Source organism: Balaenoptera acutorostrata, chromosome X (genome assembly GCF_949987535.1).
Source record: "Balaenoptera acutorostrata chromosome X, mBalAcu1.1, whole genome shotgun sequence".
In the NCBI taxonomy this organism is placed as follows: domain Eukaryota; kingdom Metazoa; phylum Chordata; class Mammalia; order Artiodactyla; family Balaenopteridae; genus Balaenoptera; species Balaenoptera acutorostrata.
Genome location: NC_080085.1, coordinates 12,567,060 through 12,586,040, shown reverse-complemented (window position 1 = coordinate 12,586,040; position 18,981 = coordinate 12,567,060). Strand labels below are relative to the sequence as shown.

At 41.5% G+C, this 18,981-nt stretch overlaps 1 protein-coding gene across 7 annotated transcripts; it reads left to right on the top strand.

The window, feature by feature from the left end:
• The first annotated feature begins 2,768 nt into the window (after positions 1-2,768).
• PIGA (phosphatidylinositol glycan anchor biosynthesis class A) lies at positions 2,769-16,676 on the top strand. 7 transcript variants are annotated; one of them, XM_057538678.1, is made up of 8 exons: positions 2,769-2,825; positions 4,782-5,561; positions 9,785-9,917; positions 10,671-10,803; positions 10,961-11,167; positions 14,332-14,580; positions 15,078-15,196; positions 15,287-16,676. In XM_057538678.1, the coding sequence occupies exons 2-7, from the start codon at positions 4,844-4,846 to the stop codon at positions 15,102-15,104; spliced, it is 1,467 nt and encodes a 488-aa protein (XP_057394661.1). In that variant the 5' UTR covers positions 2,769-2,825; positions 4,782-4,843; the 3' UTR covers positions 15,105-15,196; positions 15,287-16,676. The 7 variants fall into 7 exon arrangements, with proteins under 7 accessions (XP_057394661.1, XP_057394665.1, XP_057394666.1 ...); XM_057538682.1 differs by lacking the exon at positions 2,769-2,825 and adding an exon at positions 2,844-3,229 and having other exon boundaries at positions 15,109-15,196; XM_057538683.1 differs by lacking the exon at positions 2,769-2,825 and adding an exon at positions 2,844-3,229 and having other exon boundaries at positions 15,109-15,196; positions 15,283-16,676.
• The last annotated feature ends 2,305 nt before the right edge of the window (positions 16,677-18,981 follow it).

The window sequence follows — 18,981 nt, the reverse complement described above, 5'->3', positions numbered from 1 at the left end:
CCTGTATTCCCCACAAAGCCTTTTATAGACTAGGCACTCAGTAAATGTTTGATGATAAAGATAGAAAATATTTATTTTCTTTTGAAAATAGCTCATACATTTTTTGAAGGAGTATTGGCGTCAGAATCTTAGAAGATTCATGGTAGAATTGCAAACGTGTATTGTGATCAGAACTATGGCAGTGGCAAGCCAGGAGTTCAATAAATAAGGCTTAACCCTCACTTATACAATACCTTCCAGGATTTCTACACAGTAGTGTAGAAATACACTAATACCTATTAATAATACCTATTAATATCTATTGCAAAGATGAAGAGACCAAAGCAATGCTGCACCACCTGGTAGTGTTGGTGTTATCTGTGAAACCAACTGCAAATTATTAGGCTTGAATAAATATCCTAGAGTCTTCATCACTTTTATTCTCTGATGCTTCAATATTAACACAGGGCAGAGTATCTATTCCCACTTGAGCCTTATTCATTAAAGTTAACTCATTAATACACTTTGAATTCTACAGCCAAAGTGCTCTTTTTTAAAAATATGTATATATATTTTAAATTTATTTATTTATTTTTGGCTGCATTGGGTCTTCGTTGCTGCACACTGGCTTTCTGTAGTTGCAGCAAGCGGGGGCTACTCTTTGTTGCGGTGCGCAGGCTTCTCATTGCGGTGGCTTCTCTTGTTGCAGAGCACAGGCTCTAGACGCTCAGGTTTCAGTAGTTGTGGCACATGGGCTCAGTAGTTGTGGCTCGCGGGCTCTAGAGTGCAGGCTCAGTAGTTGTGGCGCATGGGCTTAGCTGCTCTGCGGCATGTGGGATCTTCCCGGACCAGGGCTCGAACCCATGTTGCCTGCATTGGCAGGCGGATTCTTAACCACTGCGCCACCAAGGAAGCCCCAAAGTGCTCTTTGAATTATAGCAGTGCACTGTGATTTTTATAAGGCGCACCCCTTGAAATTTTTTCAATACATTTAATTGGGTATACGTGTCAGGAATTGTGCAGGCATTGAATAAAGAAATTCATTAATACAGCTAAAATTTATTCAATGTCTAGTACCAGGAACAGACCCTGCTTCTGCTTACTCCCTGGCTGGGAAGGCAGACATTTAACAAGCAAATACAAATGCCAATTTTCAGAAAGAAGTCCATGTGAGATCCCAAGAAGACACAAGTCTCCAAGGATCAGGTTGAGGAAGAAGGCAGGGGTGGAGGGCGGTGTGAGGGGGAACAGGCAAACAAATTGAGTATCACCTGATAAATGTTATACCAGCATATGGCCAAAATGCTGTCAAAATACAAAAGAGGGAGGATTTAATTCTCTCTAGAAGTTTGGGTAGGGCATCAGAAAGGAGCCGAAATCTTCAGGGATGAACAGGCTTTCTACAGGCTTAAAATGGGTGCTGGTAACGATGGTGGTGATGGTGCTCAGGAAGGCATTTGCTCGGCTGGGGAACCCTGTGTACCCACTGTGAGGGGTGGATGACCATCAGACCACTTCCAGTGATTCATTAGCCTCTTGGCCAAGCACCACCATAGCCAGCTGAACCAGTATGAATGCGAGTTGATATTTCAGGTCAGACCTCAGGTTTTTTTCCTCCAGAGTGGAGGGTTGCCAGGTAGAATGAAACATGCCCAGTTAAATCTGAATTTCAGATAAACAACGAATAATTCTTTAGTAAAGACCCCAATATTTGGGACGTATTTATATTAAAAAATATTTGTTTATTTGAAATTCAAATTACTAAAAACTTTGATGTGACTTTTTATTTGTGTTTTTTTTTTTTTTTACTACATCAGGCAATCCTACCAGAGTGGTAAGAAACTGGCGGGTCTGCTGTGGCACAGATAATAAATAACAAACAAAACGCCACCATGACCCCAGCTCTCTGTAGCCTTCCCAGCCAAAAGCCTCTCCAATTGGAAGCCAGAGAGGACAAGCTTCCAGAAAAGAGACGCTGTAACTAGACAACCAAGGCGCGAACCCACCCTACGGTCCGCAAGACCCGCGTTTAGAAGTGCGGTGCATCCTGGGAGTGAGTTTTCTGAGTTCGGATTCGCCTCCGAAGACCACGGGACTACAACTCCCAGGAGCGCCAAAGGGTCGCTGCGAGGCACGCTGGGAGTACTGGTTTTACCCCGTCGAAGGGTCCTGGTGGGCTGCTTGTGTAACAAGAGACCAAGGCCGATTTTTAGAGAATCTCAATATTAAGAATTCATATAAAAGGTTAAACCGAGGGGCTTCCCTGGTGGCGCAGTGGTTGAGAATCTGCCTGCTAATGCAGGGGACACGGGTTCGAGCCCTGGTCTGGGAGGATCCCACATGCCGCTGAGCAACTGGGCCCATGAGCCACAATTACTGAGCCTGCGCGTCTGGAGCCTGTGCTCCGCAACAAGAGAGGCCGCGATAGTGAGAGGCCCGCGCACCGCGATGAAGGGTGGCCCCCGCTTGCCGCAACTAGAGAAAGCCCTCGCACAGAGACTAAGATCCAACACAGCCATAAATAAATAAATAAATAAATAAAAAATTAAAAAAAAAAAAAAAAAAAAAAAAGGTTAAACCGAGGATTAGTGCTTTCAATACAGAGAAAACCAGTCTTCCGGAACAGAGTGGCAACTGTGCAGGCGCGCGCTGACGTTACACCCCGCGCTGAAACGTGGGGACTGAGCGTCACTCCTGCATGTGACCCCAGCGCCTCTTTATGATTGGCTGTTCTGGGGGTGCGGCGCTCGGGCGCGGACGCCCCTGTTTGGTGCTTCGGGGCAGCGGGGCGGGACTCCGGCTGCAGCCGCGGGAGGTCCGGACACTGGCGGCCATGGAACTCGGTGGTAAGTGCGTGTCTGAGCTTCCCGCGCCGGTACTCCCTGCTGCTTCCAGATGGGACTGAGCTGCCCTCAGGGGAGCGTGGTCGACGATGGAGGGGGCGAAGCCGACCCGGCTTGAGGCTCGGAGGTCGGGGTCGAGGGTCTCCGGAGTCGAGTGGGGCTGAGGGTGCGCTGGGGCGGCCGAGCTGTAGCCGGTTCCGCGTCGGCTAAGGCGGGCGGGGCGAACGGCTCTGGGACTCCCGGCCTCGACCTCCTGCTCGCTCTTTGGCCGTTTTCCTCCCTTTGGGCCTGGCGAGACCCCCCCTGACTGCGCCGGGGTCGCTGACTGATGCTGAAGTCATCCCTTCCTTGGCCCGGGCGCTCCCCAGCGACCCCTCAGCGAGTGAAGCTGGAACGGCGCTCGGCGGGTGGGTGGAAGCACCGTCCTCTTGACCCCAAGCCCCCGCCGGGTCACCCTAAGGCTTCTCGGGAGCCTCTGCTGATAATAACTGTCTAGGAACTCGTTGACCGTGGCCACGGACTTTACGCCATCTCGCATTTGCCACTTAAGTGGCTGGGTGGGGACCTTGGACCGATCGCTCAACTTGTCTGGCTTCTCATTTGTAAAATAAGAGAGGTATTCACTAGATCTCCAAGCCTTTTTTCAACTTTAAAATTTTAAGATTTTGTGATTGTGCTCTTTGTTGAGCTTTTACGCCATGAAAGTGTTAGGCGTGATACCGTGGTAGGCACATTTCTCACAGAACATTGCAGGTTAATGACAGAACTTTAAATGATTTTATTTGGTGCTTTACTCACTGTTTTCGTTATCATTCATCTTTTAAAATTGAGTGGAACTGGAAATTCGGGTTTAGGTGACAAACCACAGTAAGAAAACGTTCGTGAAACCACTTAAAAGTACAGACTTGAAGAATCTTATGATTTGGTAATATTGAATTGTAATTAGCAAATGCAGCTCAACAAACACTCATTGAGTATTTCTGAGACAATATTTAAAATAAACATGACTTTGTTGGAGAGAATAGACTTTGCACAAGCTGTTACTTTGCATTTTCTGAGTTTGCGGTGAAATCAGAAACTCAGACCTTTAGGATGGCTTCCCATTGTATAGTTGAGTTTCTGGAGGCATGGAAATCTCATTTGTAAAGCTGAGAAGGACTTTCACTCACTTTCCAAGATTCTCTTTAGCTTTAAATGTCTAAGAATCTGTAATCATACTGAATATTGAGTTGATGATTTTTGCGCTGATGATCTCGGGGACCCCTGAGCTGAACATTTCCTACTTTAGAGGTAGAAAATGGCCCCACATCCAGCCCATCTCTAGTTCAGTTTTTATCTTTCGATTCCAAACTGAAGGGAGGGACACTGATGGAGGGAAGATATACATAACTGAAAGTTTAAGAAAATGAGGGGAACGGTTTGATTATCACCATTCTTGAATAAGGAAGGAGAAAATAAGGTCTGTGGCATGTGCTACAGGTGACACTTTAAAAAGCTGCTCTCAAAAGACAGTTCTAACTCCAGGTATATTTTAAACCACAGACTTAATACTAGAGAACTTGATGAGATTCATTGAGTCAATGGCTAAGCTCTAAAGTGGGGTTAGCAAACCTTTTCTGTCAAGAGCTGTATGTTTTATTTGAATGAACTGGTTTGTTAACATGGCAAAGTATTCTATATTTTGGTGTAACAGACATTATTTAAGATTATGTGTAGCGGTATTTTTAGAGCAAAATTAAGATATAAGGACATTGCAGAGTCTAGTTTTGTTGTACGACACACAGTAAGTGCTAAGCAAGTAAATGCTGTCAAATGCATGAATTCATCATATGCTTTGTTTTATTTCTAGGGGAAAAGCTAACGGATGAACATTAAAAGAATATTTATGTCTGGATTTGGAGTGTGGAATGTATTTTGTCTTAGATCCTGAGCTTAGATCCTGTTTACTCTCTCTTTCAGGTACTAGAGGACACATATCTTAACTGGGTTGCTGTAAGGACTGATGCCTGAACCATCTCAGCATGACCTGCAGAGGAGGAGCTGGGCATGGCCAGCGTCCCTCAGCTTCACTCTCCCGTGTCAGCCCTGGACGTCTTTCCACGTGTAGAGCCTGTACCCATAATATATGCATGGTGTCGGACTTTTTCTACCCAAATATGGGAGGCGTGGAAGGCCACATTTACCAGCTCTCTCAATGCCTGATTGAAAGAGGGCACAAGGTCATAATTGTCACCCATGCTTATGGAAGTCGCAAAGGCATCCGTTACCTCACTAATGGCCTCAAAGTCTATTACTTGCCTCTGAAAGTCATGTACAACCAATCTACAGCCACGACCCTCTTTCACAGTCTGCCATTGCTCAGGTACATATTTGTTCGGGAGAGAGTCACGATAATCCATTCACATAGTTCCTTTTCTGCCATGGCCCATGATGCCCTCTTCCACGCCAAGACAATGGGCCTCCAGACAGTCTTCACGGACCATTCCCTTTTTGGATTTGCTGATGTCAGCTCGGTGCTTACAAACAAGCTTCTAACTGTGTCTCTTTGTGACACAAACCACATAATTTGTGTCTCTTACACTAGTAAGGAAAACACTGTGCTAAGAGCAGCACTGAATCCTGAAATAGTGTCCGTCATTCCTAATGCTGTAGATCCTACTGACTTCACTCCAGACCCATTTAGAAGGCATGATAGTGTAATAACTATTGTTGTTGTCAGCAGACTTGTTTACAGAAAAGGTAATGAAATGATAGCTACAAATGCACTGCACAGCCTTTTTTTCCTTGTAGAAAGCTGTTGAATATTTGTGTTATAATGATTGTTGGGCTTTTTGTTTTGTTTCATGGTTTTGTAACAACTTCTGTGTTAAATGTAACAAAGAAGGGTCTAATAATGTTTTATACATCTTAAGAAATTTCTGGAACAGTGGTAAATGCTATTCCCAGCCCCAGCCCCAGCCCCACCCCCCCTGATGTTTTCATAGTTACTTAAAAGGAAAAACAATAACCTGATGTTGTTTAATAGGTCAGGTCTTTTAAAAATTTCCATACACATGCAGTAGGAAGTACAGGGCCCAGACCATCACATAACCCTTTCTTTTCATTGCAGATATTTTGAAAACTAAGAAAATCACAAGGGTGAAAACTAAAATCAGCTGTAACTGTATTATTCAGGGATGACCCTAATGAACGTTTGATTTATAGCTTTCCTGTCATTTTTATGCATACACTCAAAGTCAGTGTGCTTGTTCTGCACATTACTGTTTTGTAGCTTGCTTATTTCCTTTAATCGTAGATAAGACATTAATAATGAATTGGCAGCTAAGTGCTAAAGGGGGGTCAGATAGCCCAGAGTCCGATCCTGGCGCCGTCCTCCTGTGTGATCGAAGACAAGCTATTTGACATCTCTGAGTCTCAATTTTTTTCTTTTGTGTGATTTGGGCAACAGTGGTAATCTTGTGAGGTTCAGTGATGGTTCCTGTACAGTACTTAGCCCAATTTGTACTCGGTATGTGTCTGCTGTGCACAAGGAGGATTGTTCTAGTGCCTCTGCAGCACTTCATGGATGCCACAGTAGAGTTTGTAGAGCCTTGCTGACTAAAAGTCTGAAGCAGTCCAGTTATTCAAAACATAAATGGTCTTCTGGATGGTGTTTGAAAACCTGTCCAGCAATCAAAATTGTCACTAAGAGTGGGGAATTGTTAAAAAGATAATATGTAAACCCCCCCCCCCTTTAAAATATTTTAATTTACTCAAAATATTATTACCATGCACTGAATCACCAATAATTTGATTTAGGCCTGGAGGCTTAAGAGTACTGGTAAACTGATTTGAGCTGCATCATCTTTCTTGCACAATCACCTTCAAAGAGCATAACTTACAGTTGCCAGTTTGGGTCTCTTAAACGTGGTGAGAACCTAAAGGCATATGAAGTAATGTACTTCTGGATTTTTCATTTGTTTTTGATCTTACACAGTGGTTCAGGATATCCCCTAATCTGACAAGGTTTTTTTTACTGTGTCTTTATTGAATTTTTCAAACCGTTCAGCTTAGTTTCACAGAAACTCATTTTGTCCGTTTATGTGCTATTTAAATACTGTAACAAGTATAATAAAATTGGCATCAGACAGATTTGTGGACAAATGCAGCTGATTCTTGGTAAGCATGAAGCTCAGCGGCGGGATCAGAAGTGTCCCAGTGTAGTCGGGAGTGGCCTAAAATCCAGATGTGGGCCTTGGTCAGGATGGTTTACCTTTGGAATGGAGAGCCTTGGTCCATGCGGTGATCCACTAAGCGGAGGTTGGTCAGAAAACTTCTACTGAACTGCATTTTTGGGGGTGAAGGCAATGAAGTGCTTCCATTCCTTACTTGAAGAAGATGTGAATGGAGCAGCGTTCTGTGTCTGAATCCCTCTTGGGATATTGGTAATGTGTTTGTTGTAACTTAAGAAATGTGCCTATTTTGTTTTTTCACCAAATAATATACCTTTGTGAGATAGCTAACTGAGAAAGCATTTGATGCATGCGTGATCAAGGATCAGAGCAAAGTTAACTTCCCTGTTCAAAGACTGGACCTGTTACCTTTACTTCACTAACTATGGTATTTTACCCAGCTGAGCTAACCACCAAAGAGTGAAGGTACAGCCTTTCCTGTTCTCAATTCAGTCATTTAACAAATATTTATCAAACCCTTTCCGTATGCCAGGCACTGTGCAAAAAGTAACATTCTGAGAAGGAATGGCCACATCTGTAGCCCAGAAGTGAGTAGTTGTATTAATGGTCCATTAATTATTAATAAATTAATTTCTTTAGGAGGTGTTCATTTGGACCAGATATCAAAGGCCACTGGAACGTGTTAAGTAAGAGAATAAATCAAAAGTCCTATTACCCAGGATCCCTGGCCTCTTCCCTCTTCCGTTGAGCCTGTTTTGCTCTCAGGTAGGGTTTAGCAGCGCTCACGTGCATGTGCAGACATGCCCCACTTCTTGCTCTAGTGCTAATGATGACTTACATTTATATTCTGCAGTTGATAAAGCCTGTACATGGTACAGTACCTCACTTGACCCTCCCAGCAACTGTAGGGTAGATGTTATCTGCATGTAACAGACAAAGAAACTGAGTCTCAGAGGGGGTAAGTAACTCACCCAGGTTACACAGTAAGTAACAGAGATGACAAGCCTGAGTTGAGCTCTTCTCGAGTTAAGGTCTCCTGTTCCCTCCACCCTCAGCCCAGCCACCATTATCCTAGGTATAGATTCAGAAGATTCTGTTAGACTGTGCTTTAGAAGCACTTCAGATCAGAGCTTTGCTTCTCCATTTTGTGAGAATATGGCAATTGAAAGTCCTTTGGTATGTTTCATTGTGTTAGACTCTTGTTAGAGGCACCAGAACATTTCTTACTATGGGGAGAAAAAACCTTTATTAGAATAATAATGTAGGTCATTGATAATATTAATCGGTTCCATTTCTTTTAAAGTACTTGTCAGAATTAAATAACAATGCATTTAAAGCCCATCGCCTGGCATAGTAAGCCCTCAGTAATTGTAGCTATTGTTACTAATTATGATTATTGCTCTATATGTGGGGTTTTGGTTTTTTTTCATTTAAAGAATGGATTCTTAACCTTTGTATTAGAAGGGAGAGGGCAAGGAGGGAGGGGAAGGAAAGAATTATAGGAGGTTACTTGTTAAAAGTCATTAAGACACCTGGTTTATCTAAAAATCCAGTTGATGGACTTGGTAATAAACTTGAAACAAAGATAGCTAAGATTTTAATGAGAAGCTTTCATAATTCAGAAAAGCCACATGTGAATTTATGTTTGCTAATGCAATCATATTTTGAAAATACTAACAGAGTTTACTTAATAAATCCTGCTTTGAATTATTTAATAAAAATGACCCTATATATATTATTTCTCCTACCATCTTTTTAATAATTGATGTGCCTGTATTTGGGAAGATTGATAGAAGAAGTGCAGTTCTTGTGTATGTGTGTGTATGCATTTCTTAAACTTTAACTGGCTTATTTTACATTTACTTTTGAATGTGTATGATTTGTACTTGTTAAAGAGCTAAATTCTTAAGCATCAATACTACTGTTACTTTGGATTGCTACTTTCAGACTAGTAGGGCATGATTTATTTTGCTGCTTTATATTACTTAAGGTTGTATTTACATATTATAAGAAAGTTTCATTAAAAAGAAAAGGACCAAGATGCACCCTTTTGTTCTACAGACTGTAATGATCTGGCACTGGAGGTCCTGCCACCTTCATTCACTGTCATTCGGGGGAAGTGGGCTGTAGCAGATTTGGATGGACTATTATAAATTTTGCTAATACCCTAGTGTTCGCTGCAAAATCCTCTGTACAAACTGCATTCTCAACAAAATGGAGGCAGCAGTTATATTTTGCTGCTTAGCCCTTTCCTATAGTAGGAAGTAGAATCATAACGCTGGTAGAATTTTGTAGGTGAAAGAGACCTTGGACTTCAGGTACATCGGTCTGTTCATTTTCTCTTATCAGGAAACTCCCATTATCAAAGAGTTTGCTCGTAAAAAGGCTGGGTCAAGACCCAGATCTCCAGTCAACTCTCCTGCTCTGCAGAAAATTTTAACTGAAATGTAAGCTACCTCAAATGCCATTTTTTAGCAGTAGGTGTTGTGTAAACACAGGTGAATAACCTAGAACACAATGTTGAAACGAAACAGAATAGTCCACGAACTGGGTGTGTGTAAGGTACCCATGGGTGTCAGTGTATATATCCTCAAGAACTCTTGGGGGACCCCTGGCAGTTTGTGAACGATTCCACCATTCCAGGAAAGGTTTAAGAGAATTTGTTTCTCTACTTAAGTAAGGGAGGCATAGCTAATATTACTTTTCGAAGTGAGTGGATTCTCAGTTCTGATAAAATTTTTTTTTAAGGTTAATTATTGATAACTCCAACATTCAACTTGATGTTTTCAGGGACCGATTTGCTTAGTGGTATAATACCTGAACTCTGTCAGAAATATCCCAATTTAAATTTCATAATTGGAGGAGAGGGACCAAAGAGAGTCATTTTGGAAGAAGTACGGGAAAGATACCAGCTCCATGACAGGTATTGATGGATTCCATATTGTCTTGGGTGAGAAAATATCAGTTACCTAAAATTGGTTTTGGCTACATGCCTGCATTAAGTGGGCTGCTTCTCCTACATGTACTTGATGTAAAAATGTAATGCAAGGCCTATTTAAGAAAAATTATATAAAATGGGGAACCCTAGTTAAGGAATTCATAATTTTTTTCTGTTAGCCCAACATTATTTGACTTTAGGGGGCACTGGTTGGGGCACCGGAGAATGCACAAAAAAACAGCTATTTGATTGGAAATGTTTGCAGATTCTCAAGGCATACTGAGTTGTGATTTAAATAGCACGGCCCAAATCATGTAAATTGCTCTGCATGTACAGATTCGAACATTTCTCTTCCTCGGTAACTTAGTTAACATGTGAGCTGTGTGCATGTGAAGCATCAATTTAAAAGGGACATTTTCCTGTTTAGAAACGACACTTTAACATTTACTCATCAAAGTGTATTAACATTTTCATTGAATGCAGACTGATTTTGGAGAAGATGAAATTTGATCTGTGTGACAAAAGTTAGAAATATGTTAGCTGTACAAGCTTTAACCAAACAGCTTTATATGACTTTCTTTTAGATCAGAGTTGGGTGATATTAATCTTTTGACATGGAAAACATTAGAAGCAGTAAGAATCTAAGTATAATATGAGTAGCACACTTGGCTTATAAATGGTATTTCTTTTGTAGCATGATTTTTACTCCCCTCTTTTTTCTCTCGTTTCAAAAATCAGAGTGCGTCTCTTGGGAGCCTTAGAACACAAAGATGTTAGAAATGTCTTAGTTCAAGGACATATTTTTCTTAATACTTCCCTTACTGAAGCATTCTGCATGGCAATTGTGGAAGCAGCCAGTTGTGGTTTACAGGTAAAAAGCTTTGAGGGCTTATTACATTGTTGGGGTTTCTGTATTTGTATTTTGAAAAATAATCAGATGCAGTCTGTAATATGTTTTTAAATTGGTATTGTTTATTTTCCTGAGAGATGAATTATGGTGGATCACATGTTCTTTTTTTCTTTTTAAGGTTGTAAGTACCAGGGTTGGTGGAATTCCTGAAGTACTTCCAGAAAATCTTATCATTTTATGTGAGCCTTCTGTAAAGTCTTTGTGTGAGGGATTGGAAAAAGCTGTTTTCCAACTGAAGTCAGGAACATTGCCGCCTCCAGAAAATATCCACAACATCGTAAAGACTTTCTACACCTGGAGGAATGTTGCGGAGAGAACTGAAAAAGTATGTCACATGCTAAGAGAAGGGTATTTGAAGATTGTGTCTTGAATTCTTACTTGATGTTTCATGTACACACTTGCTTCTTTTATATAGGTTTACCATTTCTGCTCTATTGCTTAAGTTTATGAAGTCTCTTCCAAATGAAAAGAAGTGAATTCTGTGTTACTTCTGGTATATGTTAGGCTAAGTTTCTAGTCAAATCATTGCATTTGACATCTGAAAATAGCAGTAATGCAGCATCTAGACCTTTCATTAAACTGGGCATGCAGGAGTTACAAAATTTTCTAGAAGTCACAACAATTAGAGGCAAAACTAATACTAAGAGCTACTCTTAGACATTTTCTTGAGGCTCTTTATAATTCTAAAGCATATAGGTCTATTAGAAAATATATGGTTTTGCTTAGCCCGATTGTGGCAACTTTATAAGTTACAAATATTTAATCCAGGCTACTTCCTAAAACTCCCGTGTCACTTTTGCTAGCTGCTGTGATTTTTCTACAGGAGAGGGATTTTTGCATCTTTGGGCTGATGGAGAACATAGTAAGTTAGAATTCAAAAAGCATGTGACAAATGTTGGAAATAGGATCACAAGTAAAAAGCAGCAGTAGAAAATTTGTAAAAGGACAGGTGCAGGAAATAGGTTAATGCCCTTAGGTGGGAGAGTACAGTTGTGGGAAATGCTTCCTTATTTCGAGGTCAGGACTTCATTTATTCTACTCAATTGTGCCCTTTGTTTAAGTACCTCTCATGACTTCGTCTACCTCCTGCCTCTTATTATCACATAGCAAGCTGGATGGAAACGCTGTGCTTCTTAGAAATTGTGACCCAGAAAGACAGTCAGTTGGGAGCGTGGAGAAGGTAGTGCTTTATAGTCTCATTGTATTCAGTGGAGCAGCCAGTTTCTAGCCCAAAGTAGAGAGCAAGATGGAGCCGAGTAAGCAGAAAGGCTTTCTTACTTGGTTTAAATTGTAAATTCCCATACCTGAGGTGAGCCCCGGTTTGAATGGAAATGCAACAAAACTCTTTTTATCTCTAAAAATCGTCATACACAGTTTCCATTGAAACATGAGAAGTTTGCATTAACAAACAGTTTTGACTGAAATAGCTCTGAGATAGCCACTTTCTAGAAGTTTTGCAATCGCGCCACCCATATGAAGTAAGTACATTTCCTTGTTTTCCTTTGGAAGTTGGGGCGCAGCTCCTGCTGGGAGCACGTGGCAGAATCGCCCCGGGAGCCTTTTCGGGCTCTGTCCGGTTCATCTTCCTGTGCCCACTGCTGGACCCTTTAGGAGCAGAGGAGATATGGGAATGGTGGGCAGGGATATTTGGTTAGGCAGGTTCTTTCGGTGAAACCCACCCTGATTGAGGACCACATCTCTGTAATTGTGCCTTTACCTTCTTGATCAACGTCATGTAAATCTCAGAAGTTTGCGCTGTTGTAGCTAATAAGTTTGGGGCAAAGAACTACGGTGACAATTTGTCAGCTTGTGTTAAAGGAGCGCGTTAGGGTTTTTTTAAAAACCACAAATTTTCTTTTAGTTAGGCTTAAAGTAATAGTAGGACGTCTGTGTTGTTTTCAGTTTTTTTTTTAAATTATTTATTTATTTATATATTTATTTATGGCTGTGTTGGGTCTTCGTTTCTGTGCGAGGGCTTTCTCTAGTTGCAGCAAGCGTGGGCCACTCTTCATTGCGGTGCGCTGGCCTCTCACTATGGCGGCCTCTCTTGTTGCGGAGCACAGGCTCCAGACGCGCAGGCTCAGTAATTGTGGCTCACGGGCCTAGTTGCTCCGCGGCATGTGGGATCTTCCCAGACCAGGGCTCGAACCCGTGTCCCTTGCATTGGCAGGCAGATTCTCAACCACTGCGCCACCAGGGAAGCCCTTGTTTTCAGTTTTACACTCTGGCGATTTATAGTATACATTCCAAAACAACGTTAGTCCTTGTCCCTAATGGATTGTCCTCCCTGTCACTCTCTCCGTAGTAGCAAATTGTTACTTTGTCATTTGAGATCATAAATTAACTGACTTAGAAATAAAGGTGGACACACGGGTGAGTTTGTAGTTGCTCTTTTAATTCTACCTGTTCCATACAGGATGTTTGATCCCTTTCAACTCCTTAGTTTAACTGCTATTTAGAAAAATTGATCAAGAAATTAAATCAGCATTCATGCTGGAAACATACTTTTTCATTTATAATTCGCCAGTCTCAGCATAACACTCGACATAATTCTGACTACAGTGTATTCCAAATGTCCTCGGGGTAGAGGAGCTAGATGAAAACAACCCGTACCTTTCAGAGGCCGTTGACCTTTAGAACTTGCTCTGCACGTCATAACTTTCTTGAGTTCAAAAGGAGATGGTTTACAGGTCTGATAACGTGAGAATGACCACAGGTAATGCCCAAATGCAGTTAAAAAACATGAATGCCGGCCCATTTTATGTGTTTGAAATAAGTATATTCAAGGAGCTTTGTTTTTTTTTTTTAATATTTCAGAGTTTAGTGCTTCGCAATACTTTAAAAAAGCAAGCCACCTACTACCAACGCTCAGCAATAAACTGTATTTTGTTTGCCACTGTTTGACGTATACCATCTACCGAAATTTCCCCCATCTCTTTCTGCTCCTTTTACTTGGAATCCGTGAAATGTCTCTGTATGTTCTCCCCGTCTGTGCTCAGCAACACGGCGTCACTTGGCTGTGGAAAGAGGAGCCTCTCTGTACCCAGAAGCACAGTAGATTGTAACTCTCTGATGGTAGTTGAGTCAAGGAATCTTAAAGGGCCAGTCCTTCTTCCCTGCTTGGGGAGTCACTGCTGAAGTAAATATGGCCTCGACAGGTGGCCCGAAAAGCCGCTGCAGCATCTCAGGACTTTGGAATTCTTGTAGTTGGTTAAGTATTGATGGGGATCCCCTAGGGGACAGGAACCGTGGTAGATTCATCTTTGTATCACACGGTATACATACCGCAGTGTTTTGTCCAGAATAGGCACTCCATAAGTGTTGACTCAAATGGCAATACGTAGTGTAATCAGTTTCATTCATCACATCATCACTGTAACAACAGTGAAATGTACGCGCCTTCTGTTGACATCTCTAAAGCGCTCCTGGTCTGTGCAGGTCGTTGTTTATTGGGGCTCACGGCGCTCATTCTCGGCTCTCTCCCGCCAGGTGTACGACCAAGTGGCAGGAGAAGCTGTGTTACCGCTGGACAAACGACTGGACAGACTCGTCTCTCACTGTGGCCCCTTGACAGGCTGCATTTTTGCTTTGTTGGCTGTATTCAGCTTTCTCTTCCTCATTCTCCTGAGATGGGTGACTCCAGATTCTATCATCGACGTTGCAGTAGATGCCACAGGGCCAAAGGGTGCCTGGACTCATCAGTATCCTTACAGGAAAAAGGTGGACGAGAACAATGAGGTATCTAAAACCAGGTAGAAGAAAGCCTAGATTGTGAGATTTTAAACACTTGTAATAGTTCTATTAAGACTATTGAAAATAACCTTGCTTTTTTCCTTTTTAAAGTTAATTTAGTAAGTTATGCTACCTCTATATCATTCCGTGTTTTATTTTGAGGAAAGATAAACACTTATGCAATTCCTGAGTGTAGAAACTCCTTGCACTTATTTAAAATTTAGGAGAGAACATTGAAGCCACTCAGGTATGCAATTTTTCAGACTACTGAAATCCCTCTAGCAGAGATGTTTTAACGTTATATTTTGGGAGCTTTGGGTGCTGAAGGGCCAAACGTTTTCTGGGCATTTTTTGGCCAATTTTAAATGTTCTACCATTAATTAGACATTCACGAGATGTTTGCAAGTTTTGTTTAGGGAAGTACAACAACTCTGTGAACTATTTTAAGTTGTGTTCATACTACATTTATTAGACACTTAAGTCATGTTCTTAAACTTTTATAGGGTATGCTCAGTAAGTGTTCCATATAATCAGCAGGCTTCTTGAGTAAAATGGGCTGTCAGCGACCAGCATGTTTTAAGCACCTACCACGCATAGAACGTAGAACTAGATGCTTCCTGCGGTAAGGACCGGGGGTGGGGGGGGTGGGGGGGATGGGGGGGTGCATTCGCTCTTTGTTGATCACTCAGATGGTTCACTTCGTCATAGTCAGGTTTGACATGAAGTGGTAAGATATCCGCCATGCCGAAAATGCTCATGCTTTTAATGCCAGGAAAAAATCGCCGGCGTACTCCGAGTTCTTCTTTGATCCTGTTGGATGCATTCTCCTAGGTCAAGCCTTCGTCTTCGCTTGTGTGTATGAAAATACTTTTTGCTTTTTAAATACTAGGGACCGATACCACTGTTGATGATAGTGCAGAGAAACCCTCCACATCTCTCAGTGCATAATTTAGTCCTCTGTCAATGCCTTCTTGTTTTCCAAGCACAATGTACAAGGTGTGCCATCTCAAAATCAGCTGCTACCCTGTCCCTTTGCTAGAAGTCACTTCCCTTCACTTGTGGCCTAGCTGATGCCTGATGAGTATTGTCAGTGTGCAGAAGTCTTGACCCCAGAATGTTTTGTTCATAGCCAATTGAGTCTGAAAATTTTAGGAACACAGTCTCTTTGTGGATGGATGTTGTTAACTGAAATCATTGTGGCCCATAGCCATGGGTTTTTAAACCCCCAATTATCCATATGGTGTGTCTTATTAATTCTTTGAACTCCTTAGAATAAGTTTTTGTGATTAAGGACTGTGAAGTCAAAAGAATGAGGCACTGTGGGCGTGCTAGTTAGATGCTGGCAGTATTGCGATTCTGTACAGGATTTTTTTTTTAATGACAACGTTCATAGAACGTCTTTTAAAAAAGTATCTTAACATGCCTACTAATTGGTTGCCACTGATACATAAGAAATATATTTGTGTTTTGTACTAAAACACAAATGCAAGAGTGCAACTTTTAATATCTAGAAGTTAGGGGTTCTTTTGTTAAACAAAAACAGACTGACCCAAACCATTAAATCTTACTGGGATTTTTATGCATAGAAACTGACTTATATAAATATGAAATAAACAGTGCCAATATTCATGATAAAGCAAGAAACTAACATTTGGTTTAATTTATTCTGTTCAGCAATTTTTTAAAGGCATACTGCTGTTTTTTCTTGTATGTTATTTTTGTTTCTTAGCTTTTTTTTTCAGAATTGTCTATTAAATTGCCATTTATTTCAGATGGAAATAGGATTTAAAGTTCTTGCATGAAACATATGTAATTTGCATATTTTCCTCTTTTTTTTTCCCTTTAGCAAATGGAAGTAAATTTGCTTGTTCTAGTAAATCTTAATTTTCAGGCTTCCTGAATACCTAAATTGTGACTGTCATTGTTGCACTGGTCAATATGTGGAAACATATTGTTCTGCCCTGCTACTTACATTTATTTGGAAGTTAACTTGCAGTGATGAGGAATTTATGAAAAATGTATTGTATTTCTTTTGATGTTCCAAGAAGTAGCACATGTAAAACTGATTTATGGAAACATGCTACATGTCCAAAAATAAAGACCAAAATGACATTTTGACATTTTTCTTGAGTTTGTCTTGTTTGAAGAACAGAATATTATTTACTAGTTGAGCAACACTGCCCCCAGCCCCTACCTCGCATGTTTTTTTTTTCAGTGCAATTTGATGTTTTGCTTGGTCTTTTAGAAAAACAGGAAATATCCTTCAGTTGATGAATTACTCTGTCATCTTTTCTTTCTACAGTATTCTCTCTTTTACTCATGGAATAGCAAGTTCAATTGTGCCTTTGTTTCCTAATCCAAACTGTTGTTTTTCAGTGCACTAGAGTTTTTCAGTGCACTGCGTGAGACAAATACATCTGTAAAGTACTGTGCATGTGAGCTACATAATTATGCATTATATCTTGCAAGCCATCTTAAGAGAAATTGGAATTTTGACTTAACTTACAGAAGCCCAGTGTATGATCAGGCCCCCCAAGATGGCTGTTCTCTTGCTCTCTGTACATCCCCTGCTGGACCAGTGCCTGCTTCACCTACACCCCACTCACATGACTGACCTTGCTACATACCTGCCCCGGCCGGAGCTAGTGATTATTCTAATCTTTAGATCAGAACATCTCCACCTGATAACTTATCAAAGGAGCCGTGAGGGGCGTGCCCCTCTGCTGGTTTCCCTGGTAACTGATGAGCCCACCTGACGTCAATTCCCCTATAACTGGTAAATCTGCCCCTTCCCTCGGTAGCGAAGACTCCTGCCATGTCCCGCCATCCTGCCGGCTGCTGTCTGCCGCACGCCGTGGGGTGTCGCTCCAGGACCTTGCTTCAAATGTGTAAGATCCCCCATCTATTAAACCACTGATATCTCTGTCGCTGACTCTAGGCTCTTCGGTCTTGAGGCTGGGCAAGTACAGGGCTTGCAGGCCTGCGGGGTGCAGCCCAATGCCCAGCTTCTCCCACCCACTTTGTTGGAAGCAGTGGAAAGCAGTCCCCTACGTTGATATGTTCTGATTTATCTTCCACCAAAACATTTTTGGCTCAGTCAGGGTATCCTAGGTCTGTGTTTAGTTTCGTGAAGGATTTTTAAAGGCCTCTTTATCCCTCTCTGCATTCCCAAAAGAATCTGGGTAGATGTTAACTTGTATCATCCTATGGCTGGATTTTTAAAATTTGAAATTCTGAAAATTAAAGTTCTCTACAGATTTTGATTTGTATTCACAGCACTTTGGGGAGTTGATTTTCCTTTATCCTTCATATTTGGTTGTGGCTCAGTGATTCTCAACTGGATGTGGCAGTGGTGATTTTGCCCCCTGGGGGACATCTGGCAGTGCCTGGAGACATTTGTTTGTTCCAGCTGGATAGGGGTGGGGCACTGGCATCAAGTGGGATGCTGTTAAATATCCTATGATGCTTTTGGACTGCCCCCCACACCACAGAACTATCCGGCCCAAAATGCCGTAGTGCCAAGGCTGAGAAACACTGGAGCTCTAGATGGTTTCGCCTCCTTAAAAGATACCATGAGTTAACTCCTTACTTCAGTAGCCTTTTACGCCCATCTCAAATGTAGTGCTCAAACGTGCTAAAGATGGTCTCTCTGAAATAGTACAAAAGTCGAGCTTCTCATGGCCAGCTTTTCTGGTACGTAAAACAAAAAGAACAGCCAGGTTTTAAATGAAAATTAGGGCAAAAACAAGATTGAATAGTGTTAACGTAATACTAGATACACCACTGGGCTGACATGAGTAAATGATCACCTTCTTACAGAACAATTGGAGAAAGAGACATGAAAAGAACTGAAATACCTGTGTTGATGTATTTTCATACATTGGCACGCTACCAGGTAATCTAAGCTTGGTAAAGTAACCTTATATGTTAATATATGTCCTTGAGAATGGAAACCGCACAAGCTCGTGATGGCGTGGTGATACACAGAAATGGGTATGTTGTATATTGTGACTCAAGGCTGATTCTCATGCCTTACCCTTTTCACAGAGTACAGGGAGACGGTTCTTACATAGGGAGTCATTCTATTTTGCCTGAGTGCTAGGAGAAACTCCCGTATTTTTGCATCAAGCATTTATTAAATAAGATTGATTTAGTCGTCTCCTATAATTTTATTTGGGCTTGTCTTTTCCAATAGGTTGTAAAAATTTAGAAAATCTAATATAGCCAAGAATGAAACAGGAGACCTAGAGTTTCCTCATCTATTTTTCCCAGGTGAGGAAAATTACACATAAATCAATTTTACCGGTATTGGCCAGCTGATGCATGTCAAAGAATCAGGGTTACAAGAGAATATTGTGCAGCGAGGGAAGGTACTGATTCACAGAATCTTTGGGTACTTCACCCAGA

What these genes read in the sequence shown, in the direction of transcription:
- PIGA (XM_057538678.1), top strand. Translation starts at nt 4,844, where the DNA reads ATGACCTGCAGAGGAGGAGCTGGGCATGGCCAGCGTCCCTCAGCTTCA. An exon ending in CAGCCAGTTGTGGTTTACAG is followed by an intron (nt 10,804 to 10,960) that starts GTAAAAAGCTTT and finishes TTTCTTTTTAAG; the next exon opens with GTTGTAAGTACCAGGGTTGG. An exon ending in AGGTGGACGAGAACAATGAG is followed by an intron (nt 14,581 to 15,077) that starts GTATCTAAAACC and finishes AAACTTTTATAG; the next exon opens with GGTATGCTCAGTAAGTGTTC.